Source organism: the organism of the source record quoted next, unplaced genomic scaffold, assembly GCF_019419815.1.
Source record: "Pyrus x bretschneideri cultivar Hongxiangsu unplaced genomic scaffold, Pyrus_bretschneideri_v1 Contig15, whole genome shotgun sequence".
Lineage (NCBI taxonomy): Eukaryota > Viridiplantae > Streptophyta > Magnoliopsida > Rosales > Rosaceae > Pyrus > Pyrus x bretschneideri.
The window spans coordinates 1,222,036-1,241,050 of NW_025999446.1; the positions used below are offsets into that span (position 1 = coordinate 1,222,036).

The 19,015-nt window shown below is 37.3% G+C and overlaps 4 protein-coding genes across 4 annotated transcripts; 3 read left to right on the plus strand and 1 right to left on the minus strand.

Annotated features, from left to right (window-relative positions):
- The first annotated feature begins 364 nt into the window (after nt 1-364).
- Nucleotides 365-1,708, plus strand: LOC125475491. Its single transcript, XM_048580253.1, has 2 exons — nt 365-1,239; nt 1,566-1,708. The coding sequence occupies exons 1-2, from the start codon at nt 393-395 to the stop codon at nt 1,592-1,594; spliced, it is 876 nt and encodes a 291-aa protein (XP_048436210.1). The 5' UTR covers nt 365-392; the 3' UTR covers nt 1,595-1,708.
- A 1,265-nt stretch (nt 1,709-2,973) lies between these two features.
- Nucleotides 2,974-4,642, plus strand: LOC125475492 (uncharacterized mitochondrial protein AtMg00810-like). The gene has a single exon (XM_048580254.1). The coding sequence runs from the start codon at nt 3,177-3,179 to the stop codon at nt 4,446-4,448; it is 1,272 nt and encodes a 423-aa protein (XP_048436211.1). The 5' UTR covers nt 2,974-3,176; the 3' UTR covers nt 4,449-4,642.
- A 3,049-nt stretch (nt 4,643-7,691) lies between these two features.
- On the plus strand, nt 7,692-10,160 carry LOC125475432 (protein ROOT INITIATION DEFECTIVE 3-like). The gene is made up of 6 exons (XM_048580160.1): nt 7,692-7,736; nt 8,686-8,825; nt 9,001-9,116; nt 9,222-9,362; nt 9,823-10,020; nt 10,156-10,160. The coding sequence occupies exons 1-6, from the start codon at nt 7,692-7,694 to the stop codon at nt 10,158-10,160; spliced, it is 645 nt and encodes a 214-aa protein (XP_048436117.1).
- Nucleotides 10,161-10,443: 283 nt separating this feature from the next.
- LOC125475433 (putative disease resistance protein RGA1) lies at nt 10,444-14,301 on the minus strand. The gene is made up of 2 exons (XM_048580161.1): nt 11,400-14,301; nt 10,444-10,941 (listed from the first exon to the last, which is right to left on the minus strand). Exon 1 carries the CDS (start codon nt 14,299-14,301, stop codon nt 11,425-11,427), a length of 2,877 nt encoding a protein of 958 aa, XP_048436118.1. The 3' UTR covers nt 10,444-10,941; nt 11,400-11,424.
- Between the last annotated feature and the right edge of the window lie 4,714 nt (nt 14,302-19,015).

A 19,015-nucleotide genomic window follows, 5' to 3' on the forward strand; every position in this document is an offset into this window, starting at 1 on the left:
CATAATTATGTTGCTTTCGGTTCTCCCATATAAGTTGCATCTGTAATGGTTTCAGATATGAAATATACATAAAACATTCAATATGGTATCAGAGCGGGCATCATCCTGAGCCAGTTCTGTATATCGAATCTGCTGTGTTTATTTTTCAAAAAACAATGGCAGATGGAAGTATCATTGCTTCTTCATCTGGAAGCACTTCTGAAATGGATATCAATCCAAACTAACGACTCAGTTCAGTATTATTGAATGAGTTTAATTATTTGCCATAGGCAAGGGCTGTTAGTCTTGCTCTCGGTGGAAGATCCAAACTCGGTTTCATCAATGGCAGTCAACCTGCACCAGATGCTTCTTCTCCAGAATATGGAGGGTGGCTATGTAAAGATCAACTGGTCATGTCATGGTTGTTAAATTCTATGGAAAGTAATATTGCTGAAATCTTCAGCTATTCCGAGTCGTCTCTCATCCTTTGGACCACCGTGAAGGAGATGTATGGAAATCAAAACAATGCAGCTCGCATCTTTCAACTCAAGAAGGATATCTCCAACATACAGCAAGAAGGTAAAAGCTTTGTTCAACATCTTGGTTCTTTAAGAAGCATGTGGAATGAGTTAGATGTGTACAGACCTCACACAACTGATCTCTCTGTGCTCCTTAAAAGAACTGAAGAAGATAAAATTTTTCAATTATTGTCTAGCTTGAGCTCAGAATATGAGGATTTGAGAAGTCATATTCTCATGAACTCGGAGCTACCATCCTTCACTAGTATCTGTGCAACTATCCAACGTGAGGAAGTAAGGAGAAAAGTCATGAACAATGGTATAAAAACCAACGTGACAGAAGCTAGGGCTTACCTGACAAATGAAAAAAGATATAAAGGAAAAAACTCTCATTTAAAGTGCCTACATTGTGACAACATCGGGCATGTGAGAGACAAGTGCTGGATCCTACATCCAGAACTCAAACCTGACTTCATGAAGGATAAATCCGCACCAAAGACAAGTCGAGCACACCCTCGTGCCAACACTGCAACATCTTCATCTATCAACAATGTTGATACCTATCAACAGTTCACTGCAAATCCTGCCATCCTTTTAAATGAGTTCGCAGCGTATCTCCAACAAAAGAAGGGAAAAGAGGATGGATCGGTTGATCATGAAGATGGAAGTACTACTGCATTGATGGGCAAATTTGCAGGTTTTTTAGCTGATGCTGATTATGTACCTCAGACAGACTTGAAAGGTATCATAACTGCTTTCCAAACTGCTCTTAAAATAAATGAGTTACATGATTTTTGGGTTGTAGATTCTGGTGCCACAGACCATATGACTAATCAAATGTCAAAGTTACATAGATTTGAGAAACTACATAATCCTTCACATGTATCTGTTGCTAATGGTGAAGGTGCAAGGATTGTAGGAAAGGGAAAAATCCACCTGATATCTGATCAAATAGAGTCTGTGGCCCTATATGTCCCATCATTTCCATTTCAACTTCTCTCAGTGGGAAGAATCACAAATTCCTTAAATTGTTTGGCCATTTTTTCACCAAAAACTGTCATTTTTCAGGATTGTATAACCAAGAGGACGATTGGTGAGGGGTTTTACCTTGATGGTCTCTATTACATATCAAAAAGCTCTTCCTGTGGGTTCCATGCCAAGTCAAAGTCCATCCATACCTCCATTCAAGCTTCCACCTTGTGGCACCAACGACTAGCTCATCCATCTCAACCTATCTTATCCACTTTATTTCCTGACTTAGGCAAAGAATCAACCCACTGTGAAACTTGTCATTTGTCAAAGGCAACAAGACTACCTCTAGGGTCTTCGATGTCTAGAGTTTCTCATCTTTTTGAGCTTGTACACTCTGATATATGGGGACCAACAAATGAATCTTTTGATGGTTATAAATATTTCATAACTTTTGTTGATGATTATTCAAGAGCCACCTGGTTATATTTATTAAAATCAAAAAATGAGGTGATGGAAGTGTTTAAGGACTTTCACAACCTTGTCAAAAATCATTTTTCTTCTCAAATCAAAACCCTAAGGTCTGATAATGGCACAGAATACATGTCTCAAGTCATGACTCAATATTTGAGCAACAATGGCATCATACATCAAACTAGCTGTGTTGGCACACCCCATCAAAATGGTGTTGCCGAGAGAAAAAACCGAGATCTCCTTGAAAAAACTAGGGCATTGATGTTACAAATGAATGTACCAAAACGTTTTTGGTCTCAAAGCGTCATGACAGCAGCTTACCTGATCAACAGATTACCTAGTAGGGTTTTGGGGTTCAAATCCCCAATGGAGATAGTCAAGAACAGAAAGGTGGACTTGTCTCACCTTAAAGTCTTTGGATGCATCTGTTTTGTTCATGTTCAGTCATTACATCGAGACAAACTTGATCCTAGGGCAACTAAATGCATTTTCCTTGGCTACTCGTCCACACAAAAAGGGTATAAGTGTTATAATCCACAACTTAAGAGACTAATTGTTTCAAAGGATGTTCAATTTCATGAAACTAACTCTTATTACAGTAAGTCTCTGGATAGTACAAGTCAGGGGGAGATTATCTTGGACATGTTTCCACTGCCAAGGACTGAGATACTCAACAATGCGGGTGATCAAACTCACACAATGGATCTTATGGCTCCAAATCAACCGGATTCATATGACGACAGCAACATGTCTGTAGAAGATGAAACTCTACGTAGTATTGGTCCTGAAGAACCTTCAGAAGAGTCTCTTCCTACCATACCTCGACAAAATCCAACTCGTGAGAGGCACCCACCAGCAAGACTGCAAGACTTTGTTACGTACAAGCTCAAGCACCCCTTATCCAACTACTGTTCTTATCAAAAGTTGTCACATAATTACACTGCCTATTTGAGTAATATATCTGCGCATGAAGAGCCTCAATCATTTCAAGAAGCTAACCAATCCCAAGTGTGGCAGCAAGCAATGTAGGATGAACTGCATGCACTCGATCAACATAAAACCTGGAGCATTGTGCCACTGCCCAAAGGAAAGAAGATAGTAGGCTGCAGGTGGATATACAAGATTAAATTCAACTCGGATGGGTCTATTGAAAGACACAAGGCACGATTAGTGGCCCGTGACTTCACTCAAACATTTGATGTGGATTACAAGGAAACCTTTGCCCCCGTTGCAAAGATGAACACAGTGCGCGTACTCTTGTCTGTGGCTGTCAACAAAGGATGGCCTATGTATCAAATGGATGTAAAAAACGCCTTCTTACATGGTGAGCTTGAAGAAGACGTCTACATGAGATTACCACCGGGTCACTCTCAAAGTCATAAACAGGATGTTGTGTGTAAACTGCACAAATCAATTTATGGTCTTAAACAATCACCGAGAGCCTGGTATGCTAAGCTCAGTTTAGTCCTTATCAGTGTTGGTTTTGGAAGAAGCAATGCGGACTCCTCTTTATTTGTACGCTCAGGCACCGCTGGTACATTGGTTGTTCTTGTGTATGTTGATGACTTGATCATCACCGGAGATAACCCTGAAGAAATCAAAGAACTCAAGCACTCCCTTCAGCAACGCTTTGCAATAAAAGATCTTGGTGTTCTGAGATACTTCCTTGGCATCGAAATGGCTACATCTCACAAGGGCTTCTTCCTTAACCAGCGCAAATATGTTCTGGATCTCCTTAAGGAAGCAAACATGAGTGATGCTAAACCGGTCCCTACACCTCTTGACATTAAACTTAAGGTCAGCTTAGAGGGTCAATCTCTTCCAAACATAAGTTATTATCAGCGGTTGGTTGGTAAGTTGATATACCTGACCATCACAAGGCCCGACATTACCTATGCTGTCAGTATTGTTAGCCAATTTATGCACTCTCCCACGATGGAGCACTTTAACCTAGTCAAAAGGATACTTCGGTATCTAAAAGGTTCTGTGGGACGTGGTATAATCATGAAGAAAAATGCAAGCACTCAGATTACAGGTTATTGTGATGCAGATTGGGCTGGCAATTCCATTGATCGTAAGTCTACAACAGGATTTTGCATGTTTGTGGGAGGCAACCTTGTCTCATGGAAAAGCAAAAAACAAACTGTCGTTGCAAGATCCAGTGCTGAGGCAGAATATCGGGCAATGGCATCTACTGCGTGTGAACTAATCTGGCTCAAAGGTTTACTGTGTGACTTAGGTGTTTTCAATCATCAATCCATGTCCCTTTTCTGTGACAATCAGGCTGCAATGCACATTGCTTCCAACCCAGTTTTTCATGAGAGAACCAAGCACATTGAAGTCGATTGTCACTATGTTCGTACACAAGTTCAATCTCAGGTTATCCAAACGCATTTTGTAAGGAGCTCGGATCAACTTGCGGACCTATTCACAAAATCATTGGCCTCTCATCAGTTTCAGCTTCTTCTTGGCAAGCTTGGATCTATCAACCTTTTGGATCCAGCTTGAGGGGGAGTATTGGATGTGTCATTATTAAAAGTAGATAATAGATTAAGATTAGTGGGATTGGAGATCATTATGTTGGAGGTCATCATTATGTTGCTTTCGGTTCTCCCATATATGTTGCATCTGTAATGGTATTGGATGTGTCATTATTAAAAGTAGATAATAGATTAAGATTAGTGGGATTGGAGATCATTATGTTGGAGGTCATCATTATGTTGGAGGTCATCATTATGTTGCTTTCGGTTCTCCCATATAAGTTGCATCTGTAATGGTTTCAGATATGAAATATACATAAAACATTCAATAAGTTGTTTGTTCCGCAGGGGTGATGCTTTCTCACCCTCACCCACAGCAACTTCCACATCCCCATCAATATCTATTTCAAGTCCCCCCTGAAGTTGGTCTAAGTTTCTCAAATCTCCCAATTTGAACGCTTCATCGTCGTCTTTACCACCGCCAACAGGGCACGCATCTAGTCTTCTTAGATTTGTTAATCTTCCAATCCCTTTCGGCAAGTACTTCAGCTCAGCACAATCCCCGACATAAAGATGCTTGTGGTCGCTCCATTTGTGAGTTGGGCTCGCAGTGCTTTTATGAACTTGTTGTATGAGTTGCTTGTAGCTCCATTTGTGGAGAATGAGATGTTGCACTCGGTGCCATAGAGAAAGAGGCTAAATGCGAGAGTAATGTATATTGCTGGCACTCTCGTCATTCTGCTATATATGTAGGTACGTAATGTATTTCTGTTGGTGATCAGCAAGGTAATATGCGTCTGATTTTATAGTTGGTTCAAATAGTATTTTTCGCATTTGCAAAATGTGTCGGATGCAATCAAGTAAATGAGTGATAAAGCGAGCAGTTGGAGTTGGCAGTTGTAAAGAAAAATTAGTACCTACTTCTTGTTGGAAGTTATGCATTACCAAACCTTAAAGTCTTAGAGCCTTTAAATGGAATTGAGCCTAACACTAAGCCCAATGAATTAAGTATTGGGTTCATAGAGAGGAATGGTCACAGAGGGCAGTTTCCCAATAAAGAGATTGAAATAAATTGCTAGGTGTTGGGAAGGAGGATTCAAGAACAATGCTTTAGCTACTTAAGGATGAATATGAATTTCTATTCAAAAATTTTCGTGTTCGAATCACAAAGTTTTGTATTTATGCTCAGAACGGTTCATATTATAAATCACTCTGTAAAGATCGTCTCTACAAAAAATCAATTAAAATTAAAGTCGTTTAGTCAATCTATTATAGCAAATACATAGATGGTTCGTAATACTTTTACTAATTCTATCATCTTTATACAGTTCCATGACTAAATGACCTTAGTTTTAATTGATTTTTTGTAGTGTCTATCTTTATTTGGTGGTTTATACGATGAACGGTTTATATCATAAACATAAAATTCAATGAATCGGCAATGAACAATTTTGAGTTAAAATTCATACTTATTGAGCAACCAAGTATTATTCTGAATTCAAGAGGGTTGGGGTGGGTGGGGGGTTTTGTTTTGTTTTGTTTTTTGTTTTTTTTTTTTTGTTTTTGGTGGGGATGGGGTTTGAGTTCAGGGGCCGCTTAGGTTGTCTTGATTTTTTCATTTTTTTTTGGATGGTGGGTGGGGGAGGGGTTAAAAAACTTAAAACTTGGGTTCGAGTTTTATTATACCACGTTTAGTTAACGGGAATGGAAAACATCATGAATCGGGAAAGAAGATATAAGGAATATAATCAAATTTAGTTAACTAGAATGAAAAACGTCGTGAATTGGGAAAGAAGATATAAGGAATATAATCAAGGCTTATTTTTAGCTACGTCATATGAAACTTAATTTTAATCTCATTTTGCTTATTGTAACTCAAAAGTCGTCACTTTACTCCTTAAAACTCAAAGTTCGCTCCAATTTACCCCTGGAACTCGATTTTGATCCCATTTTGTCCTCTAAAACTTGAAAGTCATTTCTATTAAACACAAAATTAACTCCACATTGTCTTAGATTTGTTTTTTTTTTTCCTTATGTTTGATTTGGATGCATCAGGCTAATAAAATTTTCTTTTCCATCTCTTTAATTTATTTTTAACTTAGATTCTCTTATTTTTTTTAACGTTAATACATAATGAAGATTTATGATCACATTTATTTTACATGTGGTATAGTCTTATTAGGTATTAGGTCCCACTTATGTTTCAGGATGCGACTCATAAGTTTCAGAGAGAAGAGGGAGTCCACAAGTCAAAGTTACCTGGTTGAATTAAAAGTGAAAAACCTCAAGACTATTGTAGCCTGTTTTATCTGACAAGATTAAGGGGACCGGTAGCAAGGAGATGAGAGAGTGAGGGAGATGAGAGAGTGAGAGAGATGTGTGTGTAGAATTGTTGGGGAATGTGTGTGTTATCTCTCCTACATAGTGCCTTTATTTATAGTAGTAAAATGAGATAATATATTTTTTCATCCCCAAGGAATACAAGTTTTAATAGGAAATGATAACTAGAATCAAATCAAATCTAGGATTTACATAATCACACTTAAACTATGAAAGTTTACAACAAGGATGACAATTAAAATCCTTTTTTTATTTTTGTTAATATCATATATGAAAATTTGAACAATGAAAAAAATATACAAAATTAATCCACAATCGGTACAACAATTAGAAATTTTCGAACAATCACCAACGGCATCGTTTTGAGGACCTTCCCGGCCTTTTGTGTCTGACCACACGCCATTTAAAAACCCTATCAAAATTTTCAGAGAGCAGTACCATCAACGTTTTATGGCTTTTTTTTTTTTTTTTAAGGAAATTTTAATAAAACACTCTCGGTACTGTTTACTTGTAATGAAAAATCACATTTTTACCTTTCCCTGGTACTATTTACTACCCCTTTATTTGTCATTTTTCATTAAAAATAAAGTTTTTTTGAACTTTTCGTTAGTTTTTTTTTATTTTTTTTATTAGCACCCCACTTAATGTTAAAGAGTAAACCGCCGATTTACCCCTTGAACTATCACCCAACTTTCGATTCCCCCCTAAACTTTTTAATTGGAAAATTAAGGACTTAAATTAATTTTTTTGGCCGATTTGCCCCCTGCTGTTAATTTTTCATTCATTCCAACCAAATTTATGTTAAATGGAAGTATGTGCACAACAGTTGTGGGTAGTTCGATCGCTTCATTCTTTAAAATAATTGAAAACCCTAGATTTTTAAAATATAAACCTATGTAAATATGTGTGATTATATAGCTTTTGTGTCTGAATGTCTAATGAAGTGACGCTTTTGTCCACAAATGAGAGTTTCTTGGTTTGCACATGATAAAAGTAATTTGGATGAAATATATGAAAAACTAACGGTAGAAGGGAAATCGGCCAAAAAAATAAGTTTAAGTCCTTAATTTTTCAATTAAAAAGTTCAGGGAGGAAATCGAAAGTTGGATGATAGTTCAAGGAGCAAATCGGTAGTTTACTCTATGTTGAATACATCCCAAATAATCCAAGATTATTTATCTTCTTCAACATTCAAAATTCCTCTCATCCTCCATGGTGGTGATTCCAACTGTTAGGTTTCCCTTCAGTGAAAAATTCTCCAACCCCATTAAATGTTACAACAACTGTAAACAAGTTGCTAATTCTGCAGTGAGTTTGAACAAATAAAGTCGAAATTAAAGAACAATAGAGAAGTTTGTTTTAGACAGTCGGACTAAAAAGTAAATTACATAAATTCTTTCTTACACACTTTAAGTACACTATTGACCAAAAATAAGCCATTAAATGTATTCCCTCAGCTTTTAGAAGGAAAATATAATTAATAAGCTTTATCTTAAGAGACTAACATAAATGATCGCAATATTGGAAAAAAGGTGATTTGAACTTATGACTTCGGGTGTAAGATGTATTCTCTAAATTATCAAATACAAGTAACAATATGCATTGTTACTATAAAATATTACAAGTTGTTGAAGATGTATTCTCTAAATTATCAAATACAAGTAACAATATGCATTGTTACTATAAAATATTACAAATTCAACAACTACTGTAGGGTATGTAGATAAATTTTATGAGAAAGTATGCGGGATATATTAAAATAAATTTTAATTAAGTAAATGTGGAATGTAGTAAATATATATTATGAATTCAATAATATGTGGTGGGTTAGTCTACCAAGGTATCCGTTACTCTGTCTGAGATTCCAAGACGCTCAATAAAAACCCTTGCAAGAAACCTCATCGGCTGCTGGGACCTCAGCACAGGCGCCAAGCAAATCCGCTGCAAAATCTGCGCCTCTCCGCCTCACGGCCTCATCTGCGTTGGCAAACGGTTCATCGTTTCCTCTTAGCTCCGCGAGCCTTCTGCCTTCTCTGGCTCTGTCCAGTACCGGTCCTAGTCCAATGTAAGATCACCTCTTTTCTTATGCACACAACCTGTTTGATGAATTGCCTTAATTGATAAAAAGCTTCCATTTTCATTGAATTTGGGGAATTTTTGCAATTTTATTGAATTTTGGGAGTTTTTTGAGCTCTGAAATGCTAATGAACTTATTAATTTTTTTTTGGGTACTTATTTAGGTTAATGCTGGTAGACTGCTTAAGAAATGGCATGCTCACTAGTCACTACAGAGGTGTTAGTTGCTTGGTATTCTCGGATGATGGCTCCCTGCTGATTTCGGGGTCGGAAGATGGAGGCATTAGAATTTGGTCTCGGGTAACCATTTCTTATCTTATATTTTTGTATCTATATATTGTTTTTAATTATCTGAAAACATATCTCTGTCTGTTGAATCTCACAGATTATTTGATGATAATCGAAGTCAACAGGAAAGCAACCTGTGCATGCATAACTTTACGGAGCACACTCTATTTAACAGTTGTTGTCGTAGGATATGGTGGATGCAAAGCCATTATCGTGTCAGCATCTCAGGATCGCACGTGTAAGGATATGGTGGATGCACACTCTGTTTAACAGTTGTTGTCGTAGGATATGGTGGATGCAAGGCCATTATCGTGTAAGGTATGTCGTGGTCTTTAGTGAAGTATAAACAATATTTGGTATAATAATAATGTTATTTAACGGACGAATCATGTACTGAACAATGATGACAAGGTTAATTAAAATGGGCTCCAGGTACCATAGGAGAAAACAATGCATGAATCTACCATCCACGCGTGGATTGTTTGTCTTGACTTGTTGATCTTTTACTCTCTTAAATGCTCAGATTTATCTTCTCGGTTTTTCGTAGCATGTATTCCTTGTAAGTCCCTCAATATCTATTACATGTCTTTTGCATGTTATGTACTAATGCATTCTTATTCATCCCCAATAAACAAAAAAGAAATGCATTCTTGAAATTGCACGTGTATTATAGTTTGACTTGGATGTACATTTCTTAGGTTTGGAGCGTAGGAAGTGGGAGATTGTTGAGAAATATTGCTTTCCTACTATGATTGATGCGGTTGCACTGGATCCTGGTGAAAATGTCTTCTTTGCCGGTGGTAGAGATGTCAAGATATACGTTGCTGCACTTAATGCTAGAGCCCACTTAACAGCAAGTATGGGTTCCATATCATCGATTGTTTCTCGAATCACAGGTTTCTCTCTTTTCCTATAGGACCCTTTTGATGAACTTACTGATATTCCAGTTTGCAGTTTTATTTGGTATTCAGATGAGTTTTCTTCAGTTAAGACTTCTCTAATTTTTAACTCTGTATTTTTGTATTTCAAAGTATAACTGCCAAACATTGTTGCACGTTTTAAGAACCTTGCATTCTTCATTTAGTTATGCCAGACATGCTTGCATTCTGGTGAACTAAATTGAGGAATATTCATTTTAGTATATTTCGAATGTGTAAAACTCTTTTAACTGACAATTTTATACCTTCTGAACTGCAAAGCTGTTGCTTAGCATATGGCATTTCTGGAAATTATTTGATTTCTGGATCAGAAGATGGCGTGGTTCAAGTTTGGGATGCTAGAACTCATAACATTCTTCACATGTTCAAACATGCAAAAGGTTATCTCAATGCTATTTGAATTATTTCCTTCCCCCGGGTTTATGCAAATTTGATGACATTGAAATTGAAGCAAATTTAGTGCTAATTAGTGTACCACTATTTCATAATACAGTTTATATTCAAATATCTTAGTTGTGTCGTACGACAGCATTTTTCTGAGAAATATATTGGAGAACTCAAACAAGTCTGGAGCTCTTTGCAATATACTACACTCACACACACACACACACACACACAATTAATGTGCCTATGTCTAGAGTCTAGACGATCTTCATTCTGCCCGAAAGCAAAGGAAAAGACGATTATGATGAAATCTGTAATGCAGCAGCTAACCACCGGTTCTAGTAATGCATGCAGCTTTGTCTCCCTTTCCATCTCACTTCCTCTCCTGCGTGTAGCTAAATCACACAACAGGAGGTCTGCAACAGTCAGGCAGAGTCAGGCAACATTGTTTGTACACCCTCTAACTGCTAGTAGCTAAATCACACAACTGGAGGTCTGCAAAATTTTGTGACCATAAACTGTTACTTTCTTGCATATAATTTCCGGTTTAAAGTTGCTTATAGTCTCAAATCCAGAGATTTTAAAAATCAAATAAAACTAGAGCATTGCAAATCATGATATTGGGAGAGGAGGAATCGACTTGGGGACTTGGAATATGGTCTTTTTACCCTTGCAACATTATAAATTGTTACTTTCTTGCATATAGTTTCTGGATATTTTAAAAATAAAATAAAACTAGAGTATTGCAAATTGGGAAAATTGAACTGGGGACTTGGAATATGGTCTTAAACCGAGTTACAAGTCCATTGCAACCTTATATATAATAACTTGTCTAGTTGGAACATGGGATCTTGTCATTTGGTAAGTATAATAAAACCTCAACCCTGATATTAGCGTATTGATGTAAAATGAATAGAGTGAGTTGGTAAATAAATAGAAAAGAGCTTAATTACCCGAAGTGGAAGGCCTCTCGTGCAACTAAACAGCATCATTTGCTTCGACTCTGCCTATGATTTCGATGTTGGGGATGTGAGAAATCTTGGGCCACTCCTTTCCTCTGCTTTTTTGCCAACCTTGTGCAAGATCACCACAGTGCTTGATGAAAAGTGTCTGAAGTGGTGTTTTCCGCAAGAAGTCTGGCAGTGTTTTTAGCTGAGGGCACTGAAAAATCTTCAAAGAAGAAAGGCATGGCATTATGTTAATATGAGAATCCTCTTCCTTCCACTCTTCCACTCCAGTCCACTCTTCCCACGCCTCCATGTACCCAAATGTGAGTGTTTTCAATTTTGGGAATGTAATGCATGATGATGCTAATGACGTTTCCTTTTCTATTCCCAGAAACTCAACTCCAACCTTTTTCACTCCATTATTACGCAAAAGGGTTAGTGTTTCGAGGGACGGCAATTTTCCCAAAGGAGGTAAAACTTCACATTCATTCCATTCCTCAAGGCAAAGAAATCTCAAATTGTTTAATGACATGATCCAGTTGGGGGCAGTGCTTCCATTATGCCTTATAATCTCTAAAGATTCCAAATTTGGATGCGGTCGTAAGAAATTCAATATTTCTACACTTGTTCCACAATTAAAAAAAATTACACCCAAATGTAAGAGTTGTTGTTTGTTCCACAAGGGAGATGCTTTCTCACCCTCACCCGCAGCAACTTCCACATCCCCATCAATCTTTATGTAGAGTAGACCCTGAAGTTGGTCTAAGTTTCTCAAATCTCCCAATTTGAACGCTTCATCGTCGTCTTTACCATCGCCAACAGGGCACCCATCTAGTCTTCTTAGATTTGTTAATCTCCCAATCCTTTTCGGCAAGTACTTCAGGCGAAAGCAACCCCAAACATAAAGATGCTTTAAGTTAATCAACTTTCCCATGCTCTGAGGTAGACTTTCAAGTTTCCTACATTTTTCAAGGTGCAGTGTCTGCAAATTGTATAAATTACACACCCCACTTGGTAGCTTTTTCAAATCATAATTTTCAGACAAATCAATGAACCTTAGATGCACCAATTCACCTATCTCTTCCGGAAGCTCTTCAATAGAATTACCACTCAAATTCAATGTCCTAAGATGTTTCAATTGTGACATCAAAGTTGAGTCCACAACGGTGAATTTTGAACCAAAAGTTGCAAGAGTACGCAAATCAGTTTTGCAGCTAGAAAATGAAACACGTGGAAATGGACCCTCAGGAGCAAGCAATAGGGTCAAATGGCGGATCTTATCACCCAAGGGATTTATCGTATCGTTACCACCCTTAACCTCCATTGTAAAGCATTCATTTTGAGTAAGATACTGCAGAAAGTCGTGCACAATATCATGCATTTTACACCCCCAGATACCTCCATCACTGCCTTTTTCAAAGTCTTGGAAGAAAGATCGCATTACTAAATTATCAAAACACCTTTGGCCAATTATTTTCTTCTCTATTTTTTCTTTCGAATAGAGATAATTTTGTGACATCCACAACTCAATCAAATAATCTTTATCGATCAAATGATCTTTTGGAAAAATAACACAATATAAAAGGCATCGTTTGACCGCAGGTGCCAAATCAAGATAACTCAGTAATAATGGTTGGAAAACCTGTTGCTCAAACTTTTCTAGCTCCCATATATTACTGGCCAAAACTTCCTGCCATTCTTTCTTCGTTTTCTTGTAACGCATGAGACTGCCCAGAGTCTTTGCAGCAAGAGGCAAACCCTTGCACTTTTTTGCAATTTCTTTACCAATGGCTTCCAACTCACTATCCTTATCTCTACTAAAAAATGCCATGCGGTTGAATATTGACAAACAATCTGGTTCGCTCAACCTCTCCAAATCGATCTGTTGTGTGAGAGCTCCTATCATATGAACAACATCCTGTTTTCGAGTGGTCACCAATATTCTACTGCCATGGGCGCCACTTTGGTTTAATGGCAACTTCAACTTCTCCCATTTTCTCTGGTCTTCAGTCCACACATCATCTAGGACAAGGAGAAACTTCTTTCCCTCAATCGATTTAGACATACATTGCAAGACAGTTTCCAATTCATTTGAATTTGGGCTGGTATCTTTTTCGACACCCTCAGTGATGGCTTTGGCAGTTTTGATCTCATCAAAAGGGTCCGAAACACAAACCCAAATTTTGATATCAAAATAGGCTTTAACATTTTCATCGTTAAAAGCATGTTGGGCCAGAGTTGTCTTCCCCATTCCTCCCATCCCGACAATAGGGATGACAAGGAGGCCCCTCTCTTCTTGACTACTCTCATTCAACAACTTGCTGACCAAATCTTCTTTTTCTTGTTCTCTACCAAATATCACAGATGCATCAACAAAAGAAGAAGTTTTCTCTCGCTCGGGTTGTTCAATGGTCGTTCTCTCCATGGATTGAAAGTTATATCTCTGTCTTTGCTCAGCAATCTCATCTAAATTTTCATTCAGACGTTTGACCTTAAGAGCAATCTCACGACCACGAATTACCCGTCCGACTTGACGAAAACAAAAGCAAGATGAGGGAATAGAGAAACATATTGTCTTCATCTTCTTCTTAGTAACAGGAGAAGTACTTCCACCGTGCTCTTCTTGTTTCTCAACTTGTTGTTTCAGTATTTCAGTGTTCCACTCATCCAACACATTGTCCATCTTGTACGACACGTCTGTCAGCTTCTCCAGCCAATTTCTCACGCTAGCCTCCTTCACCTGCCTCTGCTCCGCATCCTCAAGCACAGCACGAATCACTTCAAGGTTGCCAACGAATTTTGCAACATCTTCCTCCGCATTCAAAACCAGGCTCACCTCTTCCTCGACATGCTGGTAAGTTATCGAAGCCAGTTGTTCGAGAAGCACGGAAATGAGTGCCTCGGCCATCTTTCGGTTAGTAGCGGAAACAAAGAAAACTAAGAGATTTGAACTGAGAAATATAGGATTGGTATGGTATTTTCCTATGGCCAAATTTGGACATAAGAATATGGGTCGGCTAGACAAATAATAATGGTAGGGTATAGGTGAGTCATCCCTCACTTATTTGTTCACCAACTTGTATAACAGCCATGCCTCAATCCTCATAAGACAAAAATCCTCTTTCCAGTCAATTTACATCCTAAACATCTAGTAGTAAAAAAATAGAATGGAACTCGTTTGCTGAAAAATCAATAACAGTTCCTACTCCTTACCAATTACAGATAAACACGTGTCCAAATTATTAACTTTTTAATCACAAATTAAATACGTGTCTATTTATAATTGATGAGGAGTAGGAACTCCTGCTAATTTTTTCAGCACCCAAGTTCTTTCCAAAAAATATGGCAATAATATGAACACCCTCATCAATTTACACCAGGTCAGTACTAATAGTCAAAAAAGGCAACAATAATATTTAAATCCTCCTTTTGTACCCTACCTAAAGATTTTTAATATTTAAATCCTCTTTCGTGTCAATTTACACCCTGTCTAAAGTTCATTAATATTTACACCCTACCTAAAGTTTATTAATACTTGAATTTTCTTTCCTTTCAATTTACACCCTATCTAAAGTTTGGCATTAATATATAAAAAAAATAAAACAAAATAAAAACACAGCAATAATATTTATACGTAAGGATCCTCTTTCCTGTCAATGTACACCCTAAAGACTCTCATTTTTGTAAAATACCTAAATCAGCACTAAATTTTGAAATTTTAATTAAAAAAAGAGTTCTTAAAGAATCTATTAATAGGTAATTTAGATAAATTAATTTTGTAATAGATTATTTCTTTAGCCTAAGCCTCCTCCTTCAACTCCCACATCCATGTTCGTTCGTAGCCGTCAACCCAAATTACGCCGCTGCCTCCGCCGTCTCCCCTAGCCTGAATCAAAACCTCACAGACCAGCGAAAAAATTGCAGGTATATGTAGATGGAGGTGGGCCAGCCTTAAAAAAAAAAATAAAAAAAACAAACAAACCAAGTGCTCCCTAGTTTATTTGCCGTCATCCGGTTTTTCATTTTTTTCAAGTTGTCTTTTATCTTCAACCGTTGAATAGAATTCAGACAATTGTACCAATCTATGTTACGAATTGGTTAATGCTACGCAGTTTATTACATATTATTTAATGCTAAGTAGTTTATTACGTATTATTTAATGCTACAGAGTAAGGAATAATTTTCTCAAATAAAAGGATTAAACTTGTTATTTTACCTTTTTTTTTTCTAACAAACGATAATATCTACACTAAGGAAAGGAATGAGCTTAGTCACACAATGAGCTAGTAATAATGTGGTTTAAATTCGCATTTGGCGAGAATTAAATCTAAGATTTCTCACGTATATTGGTTATAGAGGTCATATAGGGTTGTTAAAGCGTTGTAGAAAACATGTAAAAACATGTAATTTTCGAATTACGTGATTTTTTTATTTAATAAATGATAATATTTACACTAAGGGAGTGTGCTTCCTTACAATGCGCTAGCAATAATGTGGTTCAAATTCGTATTTGGCAAAAATCGAACCTAAGACCTCTCACTTACAATGAAAGATGAATACATAAGCAATTAATTTGGTGTGGGTTGACGTCACATCCCGACCCGGGACGGATCACTTCCCGGGCCCGCTCCACCACCGTAGCACAATATTGTCTGCTTGGGGCTTACCATTCCCTCGCGGTTTTGTTTTTGGGAACTCACGAGCAACTTCCCAGTTGGTCACCCATTATGGGATTGCTCTAGCCCCCTTCTCGCTTAACTTCGGAGTTCCTACGGGATGTGACAATTTGCCCAAAGCGGACAATATTGTGCTACGGTGGTGGAGCGGGCCCAGGATGTGACAATTTGGTATCAGAGTCTAACATTGGCCGTGGTATGCCGACGAGGACGTCGGGCCCCTAAGAGGGGGTGGATTGTAAGATCCCACATCGCCATGGGAGTAATCCTTATATGTATATTCTCATCCCTACCTAGCACGAGGCCTTTTGGGAGCTCACTGGCTTCGAAGTTCATCAGAACTTCGAAGTTAAGCGAGTAGTGCGCGAGAGCACTTCCATGATGGGTGATCTACTGGGAAGTTCTCATGTGAGTTCCCAGAAACAAAACCATAAGGGCGTGGTCGGGGCCCAAAGCGGACAATATTGTGCTACGGTGGTGAAGCGGACTCGGGATGTGGTGGACCCCGGACCGAGATGTGATAGTTGACATGATTATGGCCAACCCAAATTTGTTTGTTTCGTGTTATTTTTTGTGTCAAGTTGTCTAAAAATCAATAATTCAGTATCTTAAAAATCAAGATCATCTAGGCACTAATTTATTCATTCACATTCATTTTTTTCCTTTCTTGATTCATGACTTTCTCTTATGATTTTCTCGTTCAAGTAAACATACCAATAAAATTAAGAAGCAATTATTGATCTCATGTGCTTATAGTGAAAAGGAAAAAGAATAATTACGAATCACCTAACCTAGCAAGCGAGATTTTGCATTATTGAGACTATATATAAATAAATAATTTCATATTTTACAATTACAATAAAAATAGAAAATTGTTATTGGCATTTCAAAAATCTTATTATACATTTCAAACTTTCTATATTTTGAAAAAAAAAATACACTTGTGAGGAATGTAGAATAAGATTTTTGAAATATCAATAACATATTCCTAAAAATAAATAAACAAGAGAGAGACGCTATGAATGTAGTAAGTAGTAACACTTATCTCGGGCAGCCCAAAATGTCACAAAACCGCGTTTTCTTTTCTTTCCTTACTGTCTGCCTGAGCTCCAAAAGTCTGCCCGCTGAGTGGTGCAGCTCCTGAGCAAAGCTTGATCGGAACGCTGACCTTTTCGGCACGTCATTGATTAATGAAAAAAAGGAAAATTTTGAAATATGTCAAATTTTATAGATTACTTTTTAAAATATGTCTAATTTTTAATAATTTTTAACTTTTGAAATAAGTTCAATTTTTAGTTACTTTCGACCCATATCAAAAAATCCCATGAAAAAATTTGAATGGTTAGGCAGGGTTGTTACTGTTGAAAATTTGGACATAAGAATATGGGTCTTCTAGACAAATAATAATGGTAAGGTAGAGGTCAGGGCCCCTCGCCTAGGGCGAGCTGGGTGATGGTTCGAGAACTTAAAAAATGGGGGGCACGAAAAGAGACATTTTGAATTCAGTTTCTAATTAATAATGTTCTTTTATTGAAATATTTGTTCTGTTTAGTTTTCTAATGAAGTTTCTACATTGTAATAATATATTTCTATGTAGGTTATTATATTTTTAACTTAAAAATGAGTTAATGAGATCTAAAATAAAGCCGATAATTTATGGGATTAAAAATATTGAAGATAAATTATACTCACCAATATATTTTGTGAGTGTGTGTGTATACATATACATGGGTCCGTTCATAAAAAGCTAACAAAAAAATTATTTTATCAAAACATGGGTACATTTTTCAAAAATGCAAAAAAATATATATATTAGGCTTAATAACATTTTAAAATTTTTTCTATCAAACTTGACATAGATACATTCTCAAATCAACGGAATCGGATGTACTTATATAAGTTTAAAATGGAATAGAGAAAAAAATTGAATGAATTTTATATATAAAAAAAAAAGGTATATTTTTCATGTAACAAATTGGTATATTAAGAATGGGTACATATCAATTTTTTTTAATAAAAATTTAATGGGTACCAACTTATTCTAATTTTATTTTTTTTTATTTTGAAAATGTTTGAATTGTCACGTCCCGGCCCGGGACGGATCACTTCCCCGGCCCACTCTACCACCGTAGCACGATATTGTCCGCTTTGGGCTTACCATTCCCTCACGGTTTTGTTTTTGGGAACTCACGAGCAACTTCCCAGTGGGTCAACCATCATGGGATTGCTCTAGCCCTCTTCTCGCTTAACTTCGGAGTTCCTACGGAACCCGAAGCCAATGAGCTCCCAAAAGGCCTCGTGCTAGGTAAGGATGGGAATATACATTTAAGGATCACACCTCTGGGTGATGTGGGATCTTACAATCCACCCCCCTTAAGGGCCCGACGTCCTCGTCGGCACACCACGACCAGGGTTAGGCTCTAATACCAAATGTCACATCCAGGCCCGGGCGGATCACTTCCCGCCCCACTCCACCACCGTAGCACGATATTGTCCGCTTTGGGCTTACCATTCCCTCACGGTTTTGTTTTTGGGAACTCACGAGCAACTTCCCAGTGGGTCACCCATCATGGGATTGCTCTAGCCCTCTTCTCGCTTAACTTCGGAGTTCCTACGGAACCCGAAGCCAGTGAGCTCCCAAAAGGCCTCGTGCTAGGTAAGGATGGGAATATACATTTAAGGATCACACCCCTGGGTGATGTGGGATCTTACAGAATTGAAAATTAATTAGGAGTTTAATAAGGGTGTGAATATTAAAACTCTAAATCAATTACTAATTTTTATTATAAAAAATATGTAACTTACATATAATTCATTAATATATTAATGATAGGGACTTTGATCAAAATCTAAAAACTAATAAGGTCTTAATCAATGAACATTAGAAATTAAAGACCGGATACTAATTTTTCCTAAAAAGCATTAGGATGATATATACATATATAT